Source organism: Anabrus simplex, chromosome 6 (genome assembly GCF_040414725.1).
Source record: "Anabrus simplex isolate iqAnaSimp1 chromosome 6, ASM4041472v1, whole genome shotgun sequence".
NCBI lineage: Eukaryota > Metazoa > Arthropoda > Insecta > Orthoptera > Tettigoniidae > Anabrus > Anabrus simplex.
Genome location: NC_090270.1, coordinates 275,523,717 through 275,544,634, shown reverse-complemented (window position 1 = coordinate 275,544,634; position 20,918 = coordinate 275,523,717). Strand labels below are relative to the sequence as shown.

At 37.7% G+C, this 20,918-nt stretch overlaps 1 protein-coding gene across 2 annotated transcripts in view; it reads left to right on the top strand.

The window, feature by feature from the left end:
- The window catches only part of Dgkepsilon (diacylglycerol kinase epsilon), a 225,774-nt gene that overhangs the window by 127,706 nt on the left and 77,150 nt on the right, over positions 1-20,918 (top strand). For both annotated transcript variants that reach the window (XM_067150428.2, XM_067150427.2), the window contains one exon: positions 11,339-11,507. In XM_067150428.2, coding sequence (XP_067006529.1) covers positions 11,339-11,507 — 169 coding nt within the window. The remainder of the gene's footprint in view (positions 1-11,338; positions 11,508-20,918) is intronic.

Genomic DNA, 20,918 nt, shown 5'->3' with positions numbered 1-20,918 from the left:
TCTAATAAACCGATGAAACACGACAATAATGGTGAGAACGAATATTGATGTCAGGTTAACAATCCATACAGAGAGGCAAACCACTCAGCAAGCGGAATTACCTTCGCCAAGTTTATGATAAACTTATTCCTGGTAAAAAATATCACAAAACCCTGAAAATACTAAGAGATACTGATTTGAATAAACTCCCACCCACAAATGAATTTCTTTCTTTTTCTGAGCCCACTTCATCAACTGGATGGGACTTTGTATGGAACTGGTGAACAGACACAACTGTTTTGTCAACGTTTGTGTTTCCTCTTGTGGGGTTTTGCTATATTATCTTGCATAATACTGGCACTACAATTATGGTAAATATACCATTATATAGTGCACGATTTGCTTTATAAAGTACCATAAAGATATGTGATTAAAAAAGCTTTTTAAGAAGAGTGAAAATATTTTTTTCTGTCTCATCTTTTTAAAACACAGGGAAAAGCTGCTGAAGTGTCAGAGATTAGTGAAAAGGGGAGAAATGTGCTAATCTTATGCAAAGGTGCAAAGAGGTGCAACGTATTGCATTTACGGTATATTACCTCATTTTGTACCCTAAAATACATATCTTGAATAATCCGTGTTACGGGGCTACCCGTGGACCAGCAAATGTGAAAGAAGGTGCCGGGGTGAATGGGTCTAACTACAAATTCATGAAGTGATTTAAAACTTTAACAAAGGTTATATTTCTTTGTAATTTCAAAAATCAACAACAGAAGTTTAACAACTTTTCACTTAATGAGATAACAATGACATACCCGGTACCATGACAAAGTTTATACATAGCAAGAACATCCAAAATTTAGTGACTGTTTAGTAATCCGGGCTTCCAGCCCCTCGTTTCAAAATTCGTAAGCACTCAGCTCAAAATTTACAAAGGCACAAATTTAGACAAGGGCAGAAATCCCTCAATACAATGGAGCACTAGCTCCGTACTCACAATATCAAGCCTCCCAGAGGCACATTTACAACACTAGAAAAGAGCTGACATGCTCTCAGTTTTCCATGCTTATACAAGGCAACACCAAAAATATCTTGCACCTTTTGGCCTTCCATGGCCCAACTTACAAATTGAAACAGGGGTATATCATACCCAACCTATAGGGCCTTCGTGTGAAAGCAATAACAGGTAACTAAATGGCCCGAACACAAAATGAAAGGAGGCAAATATTTGCGCTCCTCGACATGAACACTTAAAACCTAAAGGGCACTAGGCTGATGAAAACAAGGGCTATTCCCAAACCATGGAGGTGACACGTATAATAAAGAAATTTTAAGACATTACGGAAAGGAAGAAAATCAGTTACAAAACGTAGTCACCTCAAACCAATATGAAGGGGAGCTCGAGAGGGTAAATCATTCTCTATCCCCGAATTACAGTTAGAGATTTTATGAAATTTTTTACATTACCCAGTAGAACTTGTATTTTAGAGAAGTTGGTTACATAGTTAAGGTTTCGGACCTATCCCTCGGGTTAAACTGCAGAGCTAGCAAGAAATAAAGATGTTAAACGGCCATTACCTTGCTGAAGAACTGCTGCCTGATGGAAGAGGCGCCTTCCCGCCTCCTGCTTGACACACACACTAAGTTAGATGACGATCAGATGGCCAAGAGACGTGAAAATCCGCAGTTTATAAACCCTAGGGGAAAGTTCGAGACCTTTCATGAATAATCAGGCCACACCCTCTCAATTTTATTGGACGATTCAAAATTTACACTCAAAGTCGAAGAAGAAATCCAGGATTGGTTGGAAATTAATTACAAAAATTAGGGATTGGCCGGATTCAACCATTGTAAAGTGGATTCAAAGCTGGCAGAAAGAAAAGATAAATATTGCCAACCCAAAAATAAATGAACATTGATTAGTAAAAAAAAAAAACCTTATGAATACAAAACTTCTCAAAACAAAGTTGTTTCACTTCGCACCAGGGTGCATGATTATAGTTTTCTAGCAGTGACATCTATGAGAGAATGTCCAAACTTCTTTATGAATGGAAACAAAAACAAGTTGAAACTCGCACAGTACTGGAAAATTCACAATAACAAATTTACAGTAGTGACATCTTCTGAGTAAAGGTTTAAATAAATCTAGCTTCAAGTTCAGTGTTTCTCCTGTAGAGGAGTTTTTTGGCCGCAAGATTTGAATTCGCGGCGTTGGGGTGTGCCTTCCGGTACAATCCGTAAGAAAACAGCAGTGATGGGAAAAGTACAAGATGCACTCGGGAGATAGTATGTTCGAACCCCACTGTTGGCAGCCCTGGAAATTGTTTTCCGTGGTTTCCCATTTTCACACCAGGCTGTACCTTAAGGCCACAGTCACTTCCCATTTCTAGGCCTTTCCTATCCCATCATCGCCAGAAGATCTATCTGTGTTGGAGCGATGTAAAGCATTTTATTAAAAAAGTGAAAAGAAAGAAAGTACAAGGAAAAAGTAATTGGGATGAATTACAGGTAAATGAGAAATATTTCACTTAATTTACAAATTACTTTTCAACAAATAATCAGTAAAATTACAATTACTGTACTTTACAGATTGCCGGTCTTAAGGAGATTGCTGATTGGTTGGGTTTCTTGTTTTTGTTTTTTGTTTTTTTTGCACATGGTTGGAATGATTCCGAAGTTTGCAGAGAAAAATATATTACTTCAATTTTTTAATTTTTTTTTAGCATAGAGACATTAAATGGCTATCATCACTAAGTGTAACACGTAAGATAATTTTTTCCCATAATTTTTATTTTAGTCAGTGACTTCTTTACAGAATAATTTGTTCTTAAAATTCTCATTGCTAAACCAAAGTACATCTTGGTATATGCTGAAGAAACTGCTCTGCAGGGGCACTTGAAGGAATACCTTTGTTTAGTTTTAACAACATTCCCAGCAGTGACAGATATTGTAGGAAAAGTTTGATGTCTTTTGGAAGTCCTGGAGAAGTAAGAAAGTGCCTCATCCAGCACTGGTGAAGCTACTGGTTCTGTTGTAGTAGAAATGAAATTTTTATCTTTTTTTTTCCAATTTCTGCTTTCATGAAACATATATAGATTATTAGAATGTAACAGTTACAATTCTGTTCAAAGTAGTAAATTTACATTTTGTACACAGTAATGATTCCAAGTAAAAATGTATACTTTACATGTTATTTGATTACTTTTACTCAATTACTTCCTAGCTCTGGAAAATAACGAACGTGCTGCACCTAAAAGTCCATAACCCTACAATTTAAACTCTCTTGCTGCCACTCATCTGTAATAGATGGGAATACTGCTGTGTACTGAGGATAACAGCCAGCCTGAACATTAGTGGGAGGTAGCTGGGGAATTAGATGACTGATTTAAATGCACACCATTATTGATTTTTGTTATCACCGATTCAATCCTGAATAATTTGTGCTACTTTAATCTGTTTGCTGGTTCCCCAGTCTAGAAGTATAGAGGCTGCTTCTTACCCAGATGTCTGAGTTTTATTCTTGGCATTTTTATCTGTATCTGAGGACTGGTTCAAGATCTACTCAGCCTACATGTGAACAATTGAGGTGCTGTCATATATAGGGTGTATCAAAATTAAATACTCCAACCTGTAGGGATGATAGAAAAGACTGGAACAAAAGTTTCTTGGTAAATAACCATGGGTCTGAAATGAATTATTGACCAACAAAACCAAAAACTGTACTGTAAGTATATAAATTATGACACTCGTTCTGCAAAACCCTCAATGTTACATATTCTCTTAAATATGCCATGTAGTGCTGTGATAACACACAGTACATTTTCATTCGTTTAAAGTAGAGTAAGTGAGTTTATGAGTCTCCAATGTAATTCTAGGAAGAGCTCATTGTTTGAGTGCTTGCAGCTGTGTTCTCTCTGCAGTACGGGTTTGGGATCTTTGAACGTGTGCAACAGTCAATGGAACAACGTTGCTGAATGTGTATTGAAGCAGGAGGTTATACTTTTCAAGTTTTTCTAAAAAGATTTCCATTAAATTGGCATGTAATAGTTTTATTCTCAATCACCACAAAATGTACTTCAAATGTTTCCCGACCTATGGTCATTTAATAAAGATATCTGGTTTTAAATTGAAAAAAGAAATAAAGTGGTTCAATCTATTCACTACAAGGAAAATAAGAAATATAAACTTTACATTCTTATTTGATTAAAAGCGGGACCGGTTTCGACCACTATTCTGGGTCATCATCAGCCGATTAAATAAAAATATGAAACAATGCATAGGAAAACAATAAGTAAAGGATAAGTCTTTCACTAAGAGCAGTTCAAGAAGCACTATAACAGTATGGGGATTAGCACTGCGTGATGTAAGATCCTAAAATCTAGTGCCGGACATTATGTATGTTATGCTGCTTGTTAAGAACTTTCATCTTGTTTCATTTAAATGACTTAAATTTACTACTTCCTCTGGATTTTAGGATCTTACATCACACAGTGCTAATCCCCATGTTGTTATAGTGCTTTTTGAACTGCTTTTAGTGAAAGACTTATCCTTTACTTATTGTTTTCCTATGCATTGTTTTATATTTTTATTTAATCGGCTGATGACCCAGAATAGTGGTCGAAACCGGTCCTGCTTTTAATCAAATAAGAACGTTAAGTTTACATTTCTTATTTTCCTTGTATTTAATAGGTTGAACCACTTTGTTTCTTGTTTCAATTTGTGATTCAGTTCAATATGGAACATTATGAAATTTTTATCTTTAAATATCTGGTTTTGTCTCTCCTATCATCCCTAGAAGTCTGAGTATTGAATTTTTGATACACCCTATAGGATTGATTTTGAGTGAATAAGGATAATTTGATCTATGAGTGTTATGAATGTCTGTGAAATCATTTTTTTCAACACATTATCATGATTGCAAATGTAAAGTTACTGTATGAACTATGTCCCCCCATTAGTTTGCTCTCCCTTGCTATCTATTGTGCTGGTAGAATAAGCAATGTTCATGTTTGTAAAGGTCCATCTTATGCCCCTTATTTAGATTGTTGTTTAAATTCATAGGTCTCTTTCCTACTGATCTTACATTAGTCATATTTACTGCACATCTCTTCAAGTTCCATGGTATTAGATGTTAAGTTTGTAGCATAGTGTAAGTATTGGAAAGGAACAAACAAGTGTCAAATCAAGTCAAATAGAGAGATATAGGAGACAAAGACAAACGTGGAAACACAGAAGAATAAGAACAGTCTCCACATCTTCATACACCAAGAATCTATCTGTTTAAAGACTCTACAAAACTACTACTCTGTCGTAGCATGGGGAGAGGTGATACTCCTACGTGGCGCGTCCCAGGTGGCAGATAGGGGGGGTCTCCTAATTGGCTTGCCGGCGGACTTGAGCGAATTAAAATAGCTCTCACGGACCAAACGCACAACCTCTTGTGGGTGGGGGATGCAGATGAAGAATACACCTGTTTGTCTGTCGTAAGAAGCAACTAAAAGGGGTGACCAAGGGATGCTGAATTTTGAACCATAAGATTACCTGTGATTAGTACCATCACGCGTGGAACACCATGAGTCGACTTCTTGTGCAATTAGTGCCACTGTGAGGAATACCATAGGTCTGTGGGTGGATCGGTATGGGTTTACAGTACCTATGTATAGTATCTGCCACTGTGATGGAGGCTCACCCTCTGTCCAGATTCAGTTGAACACCCCAAAGAGATAAAAAGAGGCTATCTTCGCTGGGGTGTTTCAGCATCTGGTTATGGACATCATGGGTCTGTATTCCAAGGAACATCATGGGTCTGGGTGTTGCCTGTGATTAGTACCAGTATATGAGTGACACCATGGGTCTGAGTTGCCCACTATGCGAGGAATACCATAGGATAGTATGGGTCCCTGTGATTAGTACCACTATTTGAGGAACACCATGGGTTTGAGTGCCTTTGTGTTGTACATTACCTCTGAGTAGTACCACATTCGGAGGAACACCGTGAGTGTACGTTACTTGTGATTAGTACCATTTACATGAGAAATACCATGGTTCTACTTTACTACCGATAAGTACCATTATCACGGGCCATTGATCTGGATTTTGGACCCCTTTAGACAACAAGCATCATCGATTCAGGATTGTGCTTTGGTAGCGCATTGTTTTAAGTTAGTTTGTGGGAAGGTGGGGAGTTGCGGGTTGGATCCACGGATCTTTTTAAGTTCATAATAATTGTTAATCGTTGTCTTTTTGAATTCTAGTTTGTGGATTGATTTTGGAATTAAATTTAACTTTCAGTATTGTGAGTTAGATCCGCTGATTATTTTAAATTCGTATTCATCCATTCATTCTTCATCATCAAGTTTTGAATTCTGGTCAGTGGACGAATTTTGGAATTTTAAATTGTCATTACATTTCATGTCATTTCGTATAATTACGGGCTGATGACTTAAATGTTAGGCCGCTTTAAATTACAAAAGCATCATCATCGTTGTCATAATCATATGTTTAAAGATGGCATTGTGTTCTTTTCTTGTTCCTATATCTCTCTATACAACTTGAATTCGTAACATAGTCTACCGAGTGAGGTGGCTGTTTGGTTTGGGTCGCATAGCTGTGAACGTGCATTCAGGAGACTGTTGGCTCAAATGCCACTGTCAGCAGCCCTGAAGATAGTTTTCTGTGGTTTCACATTTTTACACGAGGTCTGTACCTTAATTAGGGCAGGGATGGCAAACATTCACAGACTAGCGTGTCAGTTAAGGTCTTGTTTATTACTTTTTACTCTCTAGCGTGCCATCGGTTGTTTTCCTATAAAATCATTACGAAACCCCTCATTTGACTTCATTTAGGTATTAGATTGGATTTTTGCTTTAACCTAGCTTTGTTGTATTACATCATCACCATAAGACCTGTCTGTGTCGATGAAATGTAAATCAATTTGCAAAAAAATTTGTGGCATAGTCTGCCATTTTCAGCAGGTTACTAGCATGAGTCAAATTCTTTACTAGATTGGTTAAATAAATCATATTGTGTTGTTTTATATTTTTCAATTGATTCGTATAAAATATAAACATTAACAGTCACACTTTGCCTGACACTTGTAATTACTTTGAACTAAAAACTCATTCACTCACCAGTTCTCACTGCAGCCTAATTGACAACTTTTATTTTCTCTTGTAGCACTTGTCGGTAACTTGCTGCTTTCTGTAAGTTCTAGAAATCAACTAATTGGAGAATAGAGTAACCACTTTTACTCCATGGAATTAAGATGGTCCTCATGTTTTGTGTAGGTTGAGCAAATCTCCATCAAAATGTTTCAACTTCCTGATAGGGAATCAAACCCAAGACCTTCCTACTGAGCCATGCATACCTTTACTGGCTTGGCTAGTCAGTAAAATTAAATTTATTATTTTAATTATTAATTTTCATTTAAATTTGGTCATTTGAGGAATAAAATAAATGTTTAAATACAATAATTAACTGAAGTTTTCTTATGTAGTAAATGAGGAAGTAAAGGCTTGAAATTAATTAATTTATCTATCTATTTCACAGACTGTACAATAACTTATTTGGAAATGTGCTAACAAAAAGGGAGTTTTAAAGCAATTTGTTAACACTCAAAAAACCTACAACCTGTTTTCCATTCAGTGACCAGGTCAGGGATGGAATGAATGAAGCCCCCATCTTGCGGCGAGGATAGGAATTGTGCCAGCTGCCGAATCCTGTCGCACTCCTCTGGACCGACGATTAATGACTGACAGATGAAATGAAATGATATTGGAGAGTGTTGCTGGAATGAAAGATCACAGGGAAAACCAAAGTATCCGGGGAAAAACCTGTCCTGTCTCCGCTTTGTCCAGCACAAATCTCACATGGAGTGACCGGATTTGTATTTCTTAACACTAACATTATAAAATGCATTATCCTACCTACACTAATGAACATGCCATAAATAAACAAATGTTTAACATTAAAAGAGTGCGTATTAATTTAGAAGAGTCAGAGGCAGATAGAGATATAACCAGTGATACATCAGCGTACCATTTTATAGCTATTAACGAGATATTAAGAATATTTACAAGTTAATAACAGCTTCATTATCAGCATTTCTTCACTCATTTTTCAGTACTATAAAAGCAGTCACCGATCACTGGTAAATGAGGTGATAGAACCAATATCCTTAACCTTATTTGTAAGCTTATTATATAATCTGATTCCAACAGAGTCTGTATGTCTCAAAGCAATAGCGTACTTTTGTGCTCAATAAAATTATTACTATTTGCATCAGTAATAATTTTCCATCATTTGTCTGTCTGTATGTATGTATGTATGTATGTATGTATGTACATCACAAGAAAATGGCTGAAGAGAATTTAATGAAAATCGCTATGTAAAGTCGGAGAATGAGCCACTACAATCTAGGCTATAAGTAATATTATTCATGCTGAGTGAAATGGTAGTTTAGAGGAAGGCCTAAAGTTTAATTCTCAAATATTTATGTTAGTGGTCCTATCAATAAATACTGCATAACAAAATATATAGAGAATTAAATTTCCAATCACTTATGTTTTATACATTTTGCTGTACCGGCTATGATAACCAGAGATATTCATGAATTTTAATTTTTGTTGCTAAGTTCATATCAATGCTGAGCCACGAGAAAATGGGTGATCACAATTTAATAAAAATCGGTATGTTAAGTCGAGGAATAAGGAGCTACAGTCTAGGCCAGGGATGGCAAACCTTCGCAGACTAGCGTGTCAGTTAAGGTCTTGTTTATTACTTTTTACTCTCTAGTGTGCCATCGGTTGTTTTCCTATAAAATCATTACGAAACCCCTCATTTGACTTCATTTAGGTATTAGATTGGATTATATATAAATCCATTCGACTGAATGTTTCATGATTTTATATTGCAAACTTGACTGAAACTTACATTTAAAATAACAGGTAAATTTTAAGAATATGGTATATTTTTGCTTTAACCTAATAAAATTTGTAAACATGTATGTGTTGAAGTGTAATGTAAAAATATGCTATGTTGCTTGATTTCAGACCTATTTATTACATGTTAAAAACATTAAAATATGTTAGTATTTTGTCTGATGTGCCACAGAAGTTGTGTTCGTGTGTCATCTAGTGGCACGCATGTCATAGGTTCGCCATCCCTGGTCGAGATTATAAATAATTTTATTCACACTGGATGATATGGTCGTTTAGGGGAAGGTGTCTAAAATTTAATTTTTAAATACCTATGTCATTGGTCCTATCGAAGAAGTGATAGAGAATACAATTTCCAATCATTTACGTCTTATTCAGTTTCCATCATTTGTCTGTCTGTATATATGTATGTACGCGCATCACGAGAAAACGACTGAAGAGAATTTAATGAAAATCAGTTTTAATCGGCATGAAAATGAAAGACTCCTTAGGCCTCCATACATAATACTATCGGGGTGAGGAAAGAACAAGAGTTGACCAAGCGAGCTCAGACAGTATAAAAAAGGATAGATAGGATAGGATAGATGAAAGTGAGGAGCCTGGCACAAGTAAGTGGAAGTAATGCAGGGCTCAGCAAAGGGCCGTGTGGTCGCCAACCTACGCTCCCAATTTCAGAGTGCTCCTGGAGCCCGTTTTAGCAGTCTCTTACGACAGGCAGGGGATAATGTGGGTGTTCTTCTACTGCCCCGACCTACAGGGGGATGACTATGATGAGGGAATTCATGAATTTAGACTTTTGTTGCTTAGTCCTTATCAACGCCGACATGGAAATATTGCTCAGTCATGTTAATTGACAGTGGTTTTCGTCATCATTGCACGATTGTCTTCAGGTGTAAAAACGCATGGTCACCGGTCTATAATACCAATCTCCATGGGAATCAACATCTATATCATCACCGGTCTATACCAACAAGGAAAGTTGTGAAGATGTTTATAAAAGTGAGAAAAGGTCATAAATGAACGATTGTGTGAAGAAGACAAGGGGGGATTCTTGCCCTAATATCACAGAGTTGGAAGAAAACTAAATGTGGAAGCCTTCAATATCAAAAGCTAATAAAGTTAATCAACAAAAACATTACATTGATCATTGTTTGCTGTGGTGTGCTTTCTCTCTTCTGCTGCCACTCATCTCCGATAGATGGGATTACTGCTGTGTACTGAGTATAACAGCCAACCTGAACATTGGTGGGAAGTATCTGGGCAATTAGATAACTTTCTTTAGTATGCTATTCTTCTGGTTCCTAAATTTTCTGATACTACTGGTAGGTAACACACTGGTTCATCATAGTAGTCCAGCTATTTGATACCTACTCTGAGGCATTGATTGGAATGAGCAGTGTGCACACTTAACAGAAAATGGCAGAGGAGTGTTCGCAGCTATCTGCGGCCTGATCATTCTAGCTCTGGAACTTTGGACTGTTAAATCAGCAGCTTAGTACTGTTCGTTAAAAGTGAGAAAATATGTGGTTTTTCATTTGATCGAGTATTTCATATGATAATTGCAACATTCCTACTGACATCATTGTAATGACCTATGTTGATTTCAGTTGGGAGGATGAAAAATGGCAGGTGGAGTGTCTGCCATTACAATGAAAATTGCCCAACTTGATTGTGACTGAGAGTAGGCAAGAGGGCCTGCCACTACAACGAAAATTCTCTCAGACTTCACATGAAAGAAGGTGTATGGCAACTTCCCCATTTCTGGAGTAACGTTAAGAGCTATGCAATTTAATACAATCATACCCACAACGTGTACACTACTTAAACTAGAATTCCTTAGCGAAGCACGGGTACATTAGCTAGTGTAGAATAAAAGGCACATGGAACGTACCATGATCGGGTATGATTCAAATTTTAAGAAATTACATCATTTTTGGTTTGGATTACTCATGACATTCGATTGTATTAAACAACTGCAATCCATATGGAAGGAATACTCATTTTTATTTTGAAGTGGAAATAGTGGCCTTTGAACAGACACTTCTAAATTTTGCTTGTCATGACTCTTTCTGAAATGATGAATATTTTGTTTCACATGTAGAGTGCATTGCTTGTTAGTGGGATTATCCTTAGTCTCTTAAATAATGGTCTGAAATAGTCGAAACGGTCACTGTGATGGCTAGTCTCTGTATTTGAAATATATGTGAACAATTTGGAAGTGTTAATTATTCTTCTGGCATGAAACCACCTGATTTATATTACTTGCATAGATCCCTGCCTGGTTACAAGACCAGAGATGCCTTATGCTCTAAGCAGCAGATTTGATATAAATGCTTATCTAGATTAAATTGTGCATCTAGTCGGTTTGCTAATTTTAATTGTCTGGATGCAATTTCTCATAAATCATATTATTTTGCCTATTCAAGGTGGCTTGTGGAGATCTGCCCCTCTCGTCACCTAGGAATCAGGCTACCATCTCGGCAGCTCTTCATGTACAACTATATCAGCATTGGCGTGGATGCACAAGTGACTCTTGACTTTCATCGAACTCGGGAGTCTCCCTTCTACCTATTTAGCAGTCGACTGTTTAATAAGGTGTGTTCAGTGTTGGTATTTTCATACAGTCTGATAATTATTTTTTAATCAAAAGTACTTAATCAAAAAATAGGAGTTCTTGAATTGATTATTCAATTGATAAGTTAGTAACAACATCATGTTCGTTATAGATAGCTATACTCGTAAAAATGCAGTATGTGCAGCTTAAGTTTTATAGCATTGTAAGGGATTTGAAATGTCACAAATATTATGTGGAATACCTTGTAGAGAAGAGATGTGTTCACTGCGACAGCCTGGGACTCACCCACCAGTCCCCAGAAGTATGTTTACTTTAATAGCCTAACATAATTTATCACATGCTCAAGCACACTGTAGCATTTCCATTGGCTGAGATACAATCTGATATGATGTCATTCCCAGAAATCAAGTGAAATGCATTCCATTACCAGCCCGTGCACAATAAAAACACAACTAAATACAATCTGTAACGAAACAATGTGCAATACAGAACAATAATTTTCTATTGAACTTATCTTAATGTAGGGGAGGATAGAACATGCCCACAGCCTTAAAAAATGTGTGCACCCTTGTCAGCGGGAAAGTTGGTCTTGAACAGGAATTCCTCCAATTAGCCGGCAAAGTGAACTTTCTTTCTCCCAAAGCCAGGAACGGAGTAAGACCTGTGCTTTCCATGCCTCCACCTGTTTTCTATATTTTGTGTGTGTACCGGTGGTCTATTCCTTGGCACTCCTGCTGCTATTGATGAATTGAATGGAGTGATTGACATGAAGGTGCATGAATTCATGTTCCAGGCAGTCGTACGCCTTCCAGTAATCATAAATAATAATTGTGCTTGGCAACACCACTTTTTAATGACTACAAGCAACATCTCCTGTGCTTCTGTCCCTGTACAGAATGCTAGAGGCCTAACAGCTGCTTTGTAGGCCTAACCTTTGCTTGATCCCAGTCCAACGGATTTGTCACTAACCTAACCAATCCTGACCAATGGTTTGGTCACTAGCCAGACCTAACCAATCCAGACCAATGGTTTTGTCACTAGTCGGACTTAACCAATCCAGACCAATAACTTTGTCACTAGCCGGCATGATAAATTACTTCAGCTTTTTGAGTGCACTGCTATCACCGTATGGAATGCTAGAAGCCCTATCCTAGGGACTTACACCTACAGACCCTCATTGCTTGATCCCAGTCCAATGGTTTTGTCGCTAACCAGACCTAACCAATCCAGACCGATGGTTTTGTCACTAGCTAGTACTAACCAATCCAGATCAATGGTTTCGTAACTAGCTGGCATGATAAATTACTTTCAGCATTTTGATTGCGCTGCTATCACCGTATTATGTACGACTAGTTTTTAAGGTCAAGAGTTGACAGCCCTATGCACTGCACATCACAACCATTGCGAGAAGTCAGCGAGAAAAACAAACGACAGTGCAATCACGCCTAGATATCTGCACTGAAAGACTGCTGCATTATCTGAACTTTTGCCGGTATGCTTTTCACCATTCGATCTGCAAGCCTATGCGGATTATCTAAGATCCTCCACAACCCTCTATTTGCAATTAGCCCTGTGACATATACAGTAGAATCCTGCTATAGCGAGAACAGCATATGTCCCATATATGTCCCTTCAAAATCCCTGTATTAAACTGTGTATTATCCTTCAGTTACAGTGAGAGCCTTATCACTGACGCATTCATTATTATGAGCAATTTTACTGGTATTTATGCACCCAGCCATTATATTGCATGCGATCGATCATCTTCGGTATCGTTCCCTCGCTATGTCCACTAGCAGGCACTGTCATCGACATTCAAAGGCGATCTCGGAGTCAATTAGCTGTTCCATAAATAAAAATTGAAATGAAATAGGAGAACATGTTTTCGTAATAAGTACGTAAATAATGTGTCTGATAGCAGTTGTTAACTCGTTAAAAAAAAGGCTCAAGTAAATTATCGCTTAATTTTAATGCTAAATACTGCAGTTAAGTAAGAATGGGATACACCTCAAGATATGGCAGAGTGAATAATTGATTTCAGAGGTTAGTTTATACTTTCTTGCATCGGGTTAAATTTCGGAAAACCGGGCGAGTTGGCCGTGCGCGTAGAGGCGCGCGGCTGTGAGCTTGCATCCGGGAGATAGTAGGTTCGAATCCCACTATCGTCAGCCCTGAAGATGGTTTTCCGTGGTTTCCCATTTTCACACCAGGCAAATGCTGGGGCTGTACCTTAATTAAGGCCACGGCCGCTTCCTTCCAACTCCTAGGCCTTTCCCATCCCATCGTCGCCATAAGACCTATCTGAGTCGGTGCGACGTAAAGCCCCTAGCAAAAAAAAAAAAAAAAAAAAAATTCGGAAAATCCCACTATCGGCAGCCCTGAAGATGGTTTTCCGTGGTTTCCCATTTTCACACCAGGCAAATGCTGGGGCTGTACCTTAATTAAGGCCACGGCCGCTTCCTTCCAACTCCTAGGCCTTTCCCATCCCATCGTCGCCGTAAGACCTATCCGTGTCGGTGCGACGTAAAGCCCCTAGCAAAAAAAAAAAAAAAAAAATCGGAAAGGCTCATATCATGTAAATTTATAGCGAGAAAGTCATCACTTTTCTACTGGCTCTATATATATGTATTCATGGTAATATACAGTCAAGTTAGGTTAGCTGTCGCTGTTTGAATAAGAAAGTTGAAGCGTTTGCCACAAAATGCGACCTTCGGTATAGTTTTCTCGCTATATGCACTTGCGAGCTCTCTCATCAACATTCAAAAGCGATATTAGAGTCGATTAGTAATACCCGTCGTCAACTGCCGTTCCATATTGAAAATCAGAAATGAAAGAGGATAACATGTTTTTGTAATAAATACGTAATTAACGTGGTCTATAGCAGTTGTTAACTTATTAGAAATAAAGGCTAAGTAAACAATCGCTTAATTTTAATACTCTACACTGAAATTAAGTAAGAATGTGATACACCTCAAGATATAGCAGAGGGCATCACTGATTTCAGGGGTTAGATTGTATTTTCTCTCATCTGGTTAAATTTTGGTAAGGCTATTCCCATGTCTGTACTGTGAGGTTCTGATTTGTTACTGTGAATATAAGCACATATGTTAAAATGTTCAAAAATATTCGTAGTTGAATCGTTGATGGAGGGTAAAAACATGTATCAAACTTGACAATCTTGTAAAGTGCCTATGCTAATACAATTTGCAGTTAAAGCGATTAGCTGAGGAGTTGAGGGAACACCCTTCATTGTTTTGTAACATCTGCTTGGTTGTAGAAACTGTCACTGTTGTTGTTGTTGTTGTTGTTGTTGTTGTTGTTGTTGAATGATGATATGGCCTTGATTGTAAGGTTAAGAGTTTACAACCGTATGCACTGCACATCACAACCATTGCAAGAAGTCAGCGAGAGAAAAACAAAACAAATGACAGTGCAATCACTCCTAGATATCTGCGCTGAAAAACCTGTTATGCCTGTTATGTTTGACTGCATTAATATGTTCATTGTACCTGGTGTACAGCGCCAGTCTTGTTTAGCAAGCTATATCGGATAGACAGGGAGAAGCTTTAACACCAGGTACAACAAACATATTAATGCCGTCAAACATAACAGGCATTCTGCCATGGAAATACATACACACGAATCCAATCACAATTTTTATGATATAGACAAGGACTTAAAAATTATTGAAATTATGGAAAAGGGACCTCTGCTCAACATCATGGAAATGTTTTACAGTATATATCGTTGGATCGATTCAATCTTAATCACAATCTGAATGAATCCATCGAAAAACAAACATTCTTTACGATGCCATCCACCCCCTTATTCTCAAGACGTATCTAGGTAGAGCAGTGCGTCAACGGATCACTCCCCCACTCTCTCGCATCCCCTCCACACCATAGCCAATCCAAAGCAAGTCACCACCCTCCCCATCCCCCTCTCAAAGCCAGCAATAAGCTCCATGCAGACACAGGCGAGCAGTGCACCTCCGACTTTTCTGGCGGCAGGTTAACGAGAGTGAGGAATAAGGGAGTAAGTACTGTAAAACCACTTTCCAATAATTAAATCTGAACACACACATTAGTACTCATTTCTTTCTTCTTCCTCAGACATCCACCTGTTACGATACTGTGCCATACAACCAAGGCCATACAGTCATTCAACTTTTACTTCAACAGCAAGAACAGCGACAGTTTCAACAACAAAGTAGATGTTACAAAACAATGAAGGGTGTTCCCCCAACTCCTCAGTTAATCGCTTTAACTGCAAATTGTATTAACATAGGCACTTTACAAGATTGTCAAGTTTGATACATGTTTTTACCCTCCATCAACGATTCAACTACGAATATTTGAACATTTTAACATATGTTCTTATATCCACAGTAACAAATCGGAACCTCACAGTATTCCTTAACTTCAGGTTTTTATGCATTATCTTAAAGCTCTGTTCAACATTGTACAAACACACTGCAGTCATATGTGTCCTGGATCCTAGGATGTTCTGTAAATATTAATGTGTTTTATGTCATATAACCCAGGTCAGCCATTGTAAATACTGTATATTTAAAGGCAGATTTCAGGTTGATTGTTGTTAAGATCCTATCATTTATTTATTTACTGTGAACTGATGATGATTCCAAGGGAATCAAAATCAGTTTTCACTTAATAAATATTATGTATTATATTATATATTGTGTTGAATGGTGGAACATCCTTCAATTAATTCCTATTATATAAGTTATATGTCAACATGGAAATGAAAATCATAACTTATGATAGCAGTTCTGATCTCGTTAGAAATAAAGACTAAGTAAGTGATCGCTTAATCTTAAGACTCTACACTGAAATTAAGTATGAATGCAATACACCTCAAGATATGACAGAGCACTTCACTGATTTCAGAGGTTAGTTAATATTTTCTCGCCTCTGGTTAAATTTCGGAGAGGCTATTCCCTTGTCAATTTATAGTGGGATGTTATCAATTCTCTACTGGCGCTTGGAATATGTTTTCACGATACATATTGTACGGTCAAGTTAAGTTAGGTGACACTGTTTGAATGAGAAAACAAATATTTGCCACAAAATGCCGTTGATCATCGAACAGTAGAGTATTCTCCCTATGTACACTTGCAAGCTCTCTCATCGACATACAAAAGTGATGTCGAGTCCATTAATAATACCCGTTGACTGCTGTTCTCTAAAAGGGAAATTCAAAATGAAAGAGGATAACACGTTTTTATAATAAATGCGTAAATGATGTGGCCGGTAGCAGGTGTTAACTAGTTGGAAATAAAGGCTGAAGCAAATGATAGCTTAATTTTAATGTTATATGCTGAAATTAAGTAGGAATGTGATTCATCTCAAGATATGGTTTCAGAGGATAGTTTATATTTTCTTGCATCTTGTTAAATTTTGGAACATTCCCATGTAAATTCGGAGCAAGGTGGTCATAATTTTTTTCTACATGCGCTTGAAATGTTTTCATGATGCATATATGATTAGGTCAGGTGACGCTGTTTGAAGAAGAAAACCGAAATGTTTGCCATAGAGGCCTCTGGAGTGATACTATAATTTTTTCAGAATGAAATTAAACATATACTTTCACGTAGTATTGGATTTCAATGTGTGTGCCCCTCCCCCCTGACTTTGATATTGTTCCCTCTTCCATTCTCTTAACATATCCAAGTAATCTCAGTTTGTCTCCATTTTGTCAGAAAGCTTTTCCACTCAATTTCCATCCTGATGTTTTCATTTCTTACTGTCTCTATCTTGTCTTAGTTATCATCATTCATATCACTGGCCTGGATTTTACTATCTTGTCTTTATTCACTGTCCAAGTCTCTGCTACATATGTCAGTATGTGACAATAATATATCTTATACATCACCTCTTGACACTTCCTTAGGAGTTCCTTCTTTCAGATCATGTTCCTTACACTGTGGTAAAGTGCATTCCCTGTTGAATCCTTTCACTGATCTCCATGGTCAGGTCTGTATCATGTATCAGTTTGCTTCGCACGTATTTGAAGCCTTCCACATTTCTCGATCATGGCAACCAGTACTTGCAGTAGCTTTCTTCTCTAGTCAATACCATTATCTTACTTTTCTCCACACTCATGCTCATTTCATAGTTACCAACATATGCACTCAAAATTCCCAGTTGACCTTGTACAGTACTTCCTCTGTTTGTTCCCCACACCACAATATCATCTGCAGATAACTTTACTTCCAACGTCCTGCCCCCTTTACCAGCACCAAAAGGGGTTTGTATGTTGCTGTACACCATTTGTCATAAAATCATTGAAAATCAAGGCTGAACATCACCTTGGTCTCCCTTTACTTCTCTTACCCTCCACAGCAGAGTTCATAATTTTCCTAAATAATCTGTCCTCAATTTGTTTCACATGACATAACTACCAAAGCTGGTTTATGTGTACAGCTTCATGTAGTGATGGGAATATCGAATGTTTTAAACTATCGGTAGACTACCGATTGTGAGGCTTGACTATCGAATGAAAACATTCGATAGTTTTCATTCGGTTTGAAATCGGTAGTAATAGCCTATACGTTTTATACTGCGGTAGTACTAGTAACTAGTAATAAGTCATTTGCTAGTAGCTACCGAAATGTGGATTGTTGTATTATACTACCGATTTGTATAGCATGTTTGTTTTGTTAATATAAGCGGAAATATAGAGACTATGACTAGTAACCAACGTTACACAATGTTCGAGTGAAGTAATTGGAAACTGAAATACGTTGGTCTATAAAATAAGATAAAATGTCCCGATTAAAGTAACTGTGTCATTATGTTTCATTTTAAATAAAATGCATTTTTGTGTCCCTAACCACAAGTTAATGGATGTAAGATCGTCTGTTCATAAAATAACAACTGTTAGGTAATTTCAGACGAAGGTTATTTCCTTATTTTAATGACACCACATATTAAAGTAATATGAACACAGCAAACTAAATAAAAAGACAACATATTTTCCTAGGACCAAATATAGTGAGGTGGCAGCTAATCACGCTAACCACTACACCACAGAAGCGGACGGGTAAACAGATTACGATACGATACTTCGAAAGTTGGCATAAAGCCGTGTTGGATGACTTGTTTAGCACCAAAAGATTGCTAATGATGCATGCGCGCCGGTCATAATGAGGGAAGAACTGGTATTGCTTTCGCCTAGCCTGTTTTACCAGTTGCACGGAAGAAATAATTCCTTCAAACGGCTGCATAACTCACTAACGAAATATAAAACGGTAATAATTCTCCTTGATAAAACAATACTCCTATGTTAAAAAAAGTCGCTAAGAGGAAGACTCGAACCTGCATCTCGCTATTTCCAGTTCGTTGCTTTAACCGTTGCGCTATCAGTGTTCCTAAAAAGTAAGTGCTCTTTAACTTACTCACAAACCTACATATAAATAGGCCTATATACTGGTAATTCCATTTTATTTTCATTAGAGACTTGGCTGATTACCGTCTTGAAATACACAGAAGCGGGGTGAATTGGTGCGTACACTTATATGTTGAAAACTACCGCGGCCATTTTTATAATAAATGACTGACCACTCCATGACTCAAGAGGTGGCGATTTTAGCGCTGACTAGTGGAAACAATTGGTATTTGCAATACGAATGAAAAACCGAATGCAAACGGAAACAATCGGTTGTAACGGTAGTTGTCGACTATCGAATAATTCGGTAGTTTTCATTCAATAGTCCCATCACTAGCTTCATGCATCAAATTCATCCTAACTTAACCTTTATCTCCTTGTTCCAAGTACTCTCCTGCCATTGTTCCCAGCCATTCCTTTAGTAATTCTTTCATCATCATCATCATCATCATCATCATCATCATTTCCCTTTATCCAGCTGTAGCCGGGTAGGGGCAAATATGGTTCCTCTCCACTTTCTTCGGTCTTTCCACCACTCCTCCTCCAACACTGTGTCTCCCAGTCCAGGTTTCTTTCTATAATGCTGCGTTGGGTGGTATCCTTCCATCTCAATCGTGGTCGTCCACGGCCTCTCCTTCCTTGGATTTGCATTTCCATCACCTTTTTTTGCATTTTTTCGTCGCTCATTCGCTTTATGTGCCCAAACCATCTTAGTCGGCTCTTCTCTATTCTATCATTCATTTTTTCCACTCCAATTTCTTCCCGGATTTTCTCATTCCTTATTTTCTCTTTTATACTCTTCTGTATCATACTCCTCAAGAATTTCATTTCGGCTGCCTGTATTCGACTCTTTATGAATAAAATACCCTTAGTCCACCCAGCTTTCATTCTGGTACAGCAAAGTGGGTCAGAGAACAGTTGGGTGTAAAGATAATTTTGTCTGAGAGCTCACTGCATTAGCTTTGCTGAACCACCATCCTTGGATAATTTGTTGTTGTTGTTTGAGTTATCAGCCCATAGACTGGTTTGATGCAGCTGTCCCTGCCACCCTATCCTGTGCTAACCTTTTCATTTCTATGGAACTACTGCATCCTACATCTGCTCTAATCTGTTTGTCATATTCAAACCTTGGTCTACCCCTACTGTTCTTACCACCTACACTTCCTTCAAAAACCAACCATCTCTTCTTCTCGTCAAATTTAGCCAAATCGATCTCCTCTCACCAATTCGATTCAGTATCTCTTCATTCGTGATTCGATCTATCCATCTCACCTTCAGCATTCTTCTGTAACACCACATTTCAAAAGCTTCTATTCTCTTTCTTTCTGAGCTAGTTATCGTCCATGTTTCACTTCCATACAATGCCACGCTCCACACGAAAGTCTTCAAAAACATCTTTCTAATTCTGATATCAATGTTTGAAGTGAGCAAATTTCTTTTCTTAAGAAAGCTCTTTCTTGCTTGTGCTAGTCTGCATTTTATGTCCTCCTTACTTCTGCCTTCTTTAGTTATTTTACTACCCAAGTAACAATATTCATCTACTTCCTTTAAGTCTTCATTTCCTAATCTAATATTTCCTACATCACCTGCCTTCGTTCGACTGCACTCCATTACTTTTGTTTTGGACTTATTTATTTTCATCTTGTATGCCTTACCCAAGACTTCATCCATACCATTCAGCAGCTTCTCGAGATCTTCTGCAGTCTCAGATAAAATAATAATATCATTGACAAATCTCAAGGTTTTGATTTCCTCTCCTTGGATTGTGATTCCCTTTCCAAATTCCTCTTTCATTTCCTTTACTGCCTGTTCTATGTAAACATTGAAGAGGAGGGGGGACAAACTGCAGCCTTGCCTCACTCCTTTCTGGATTGCTGCTTCTTTTTCAAAGCCCCGATTCTTATGACTGCAGACTGATTTGTATACAGATTGTAGATAATTTTTCGTCCTCGGTATCTGATCCCAATCACCTTCAGAATCGTAAATAGCTTGGTCCAATCAACATTATCGAATGCCTTTTCTAG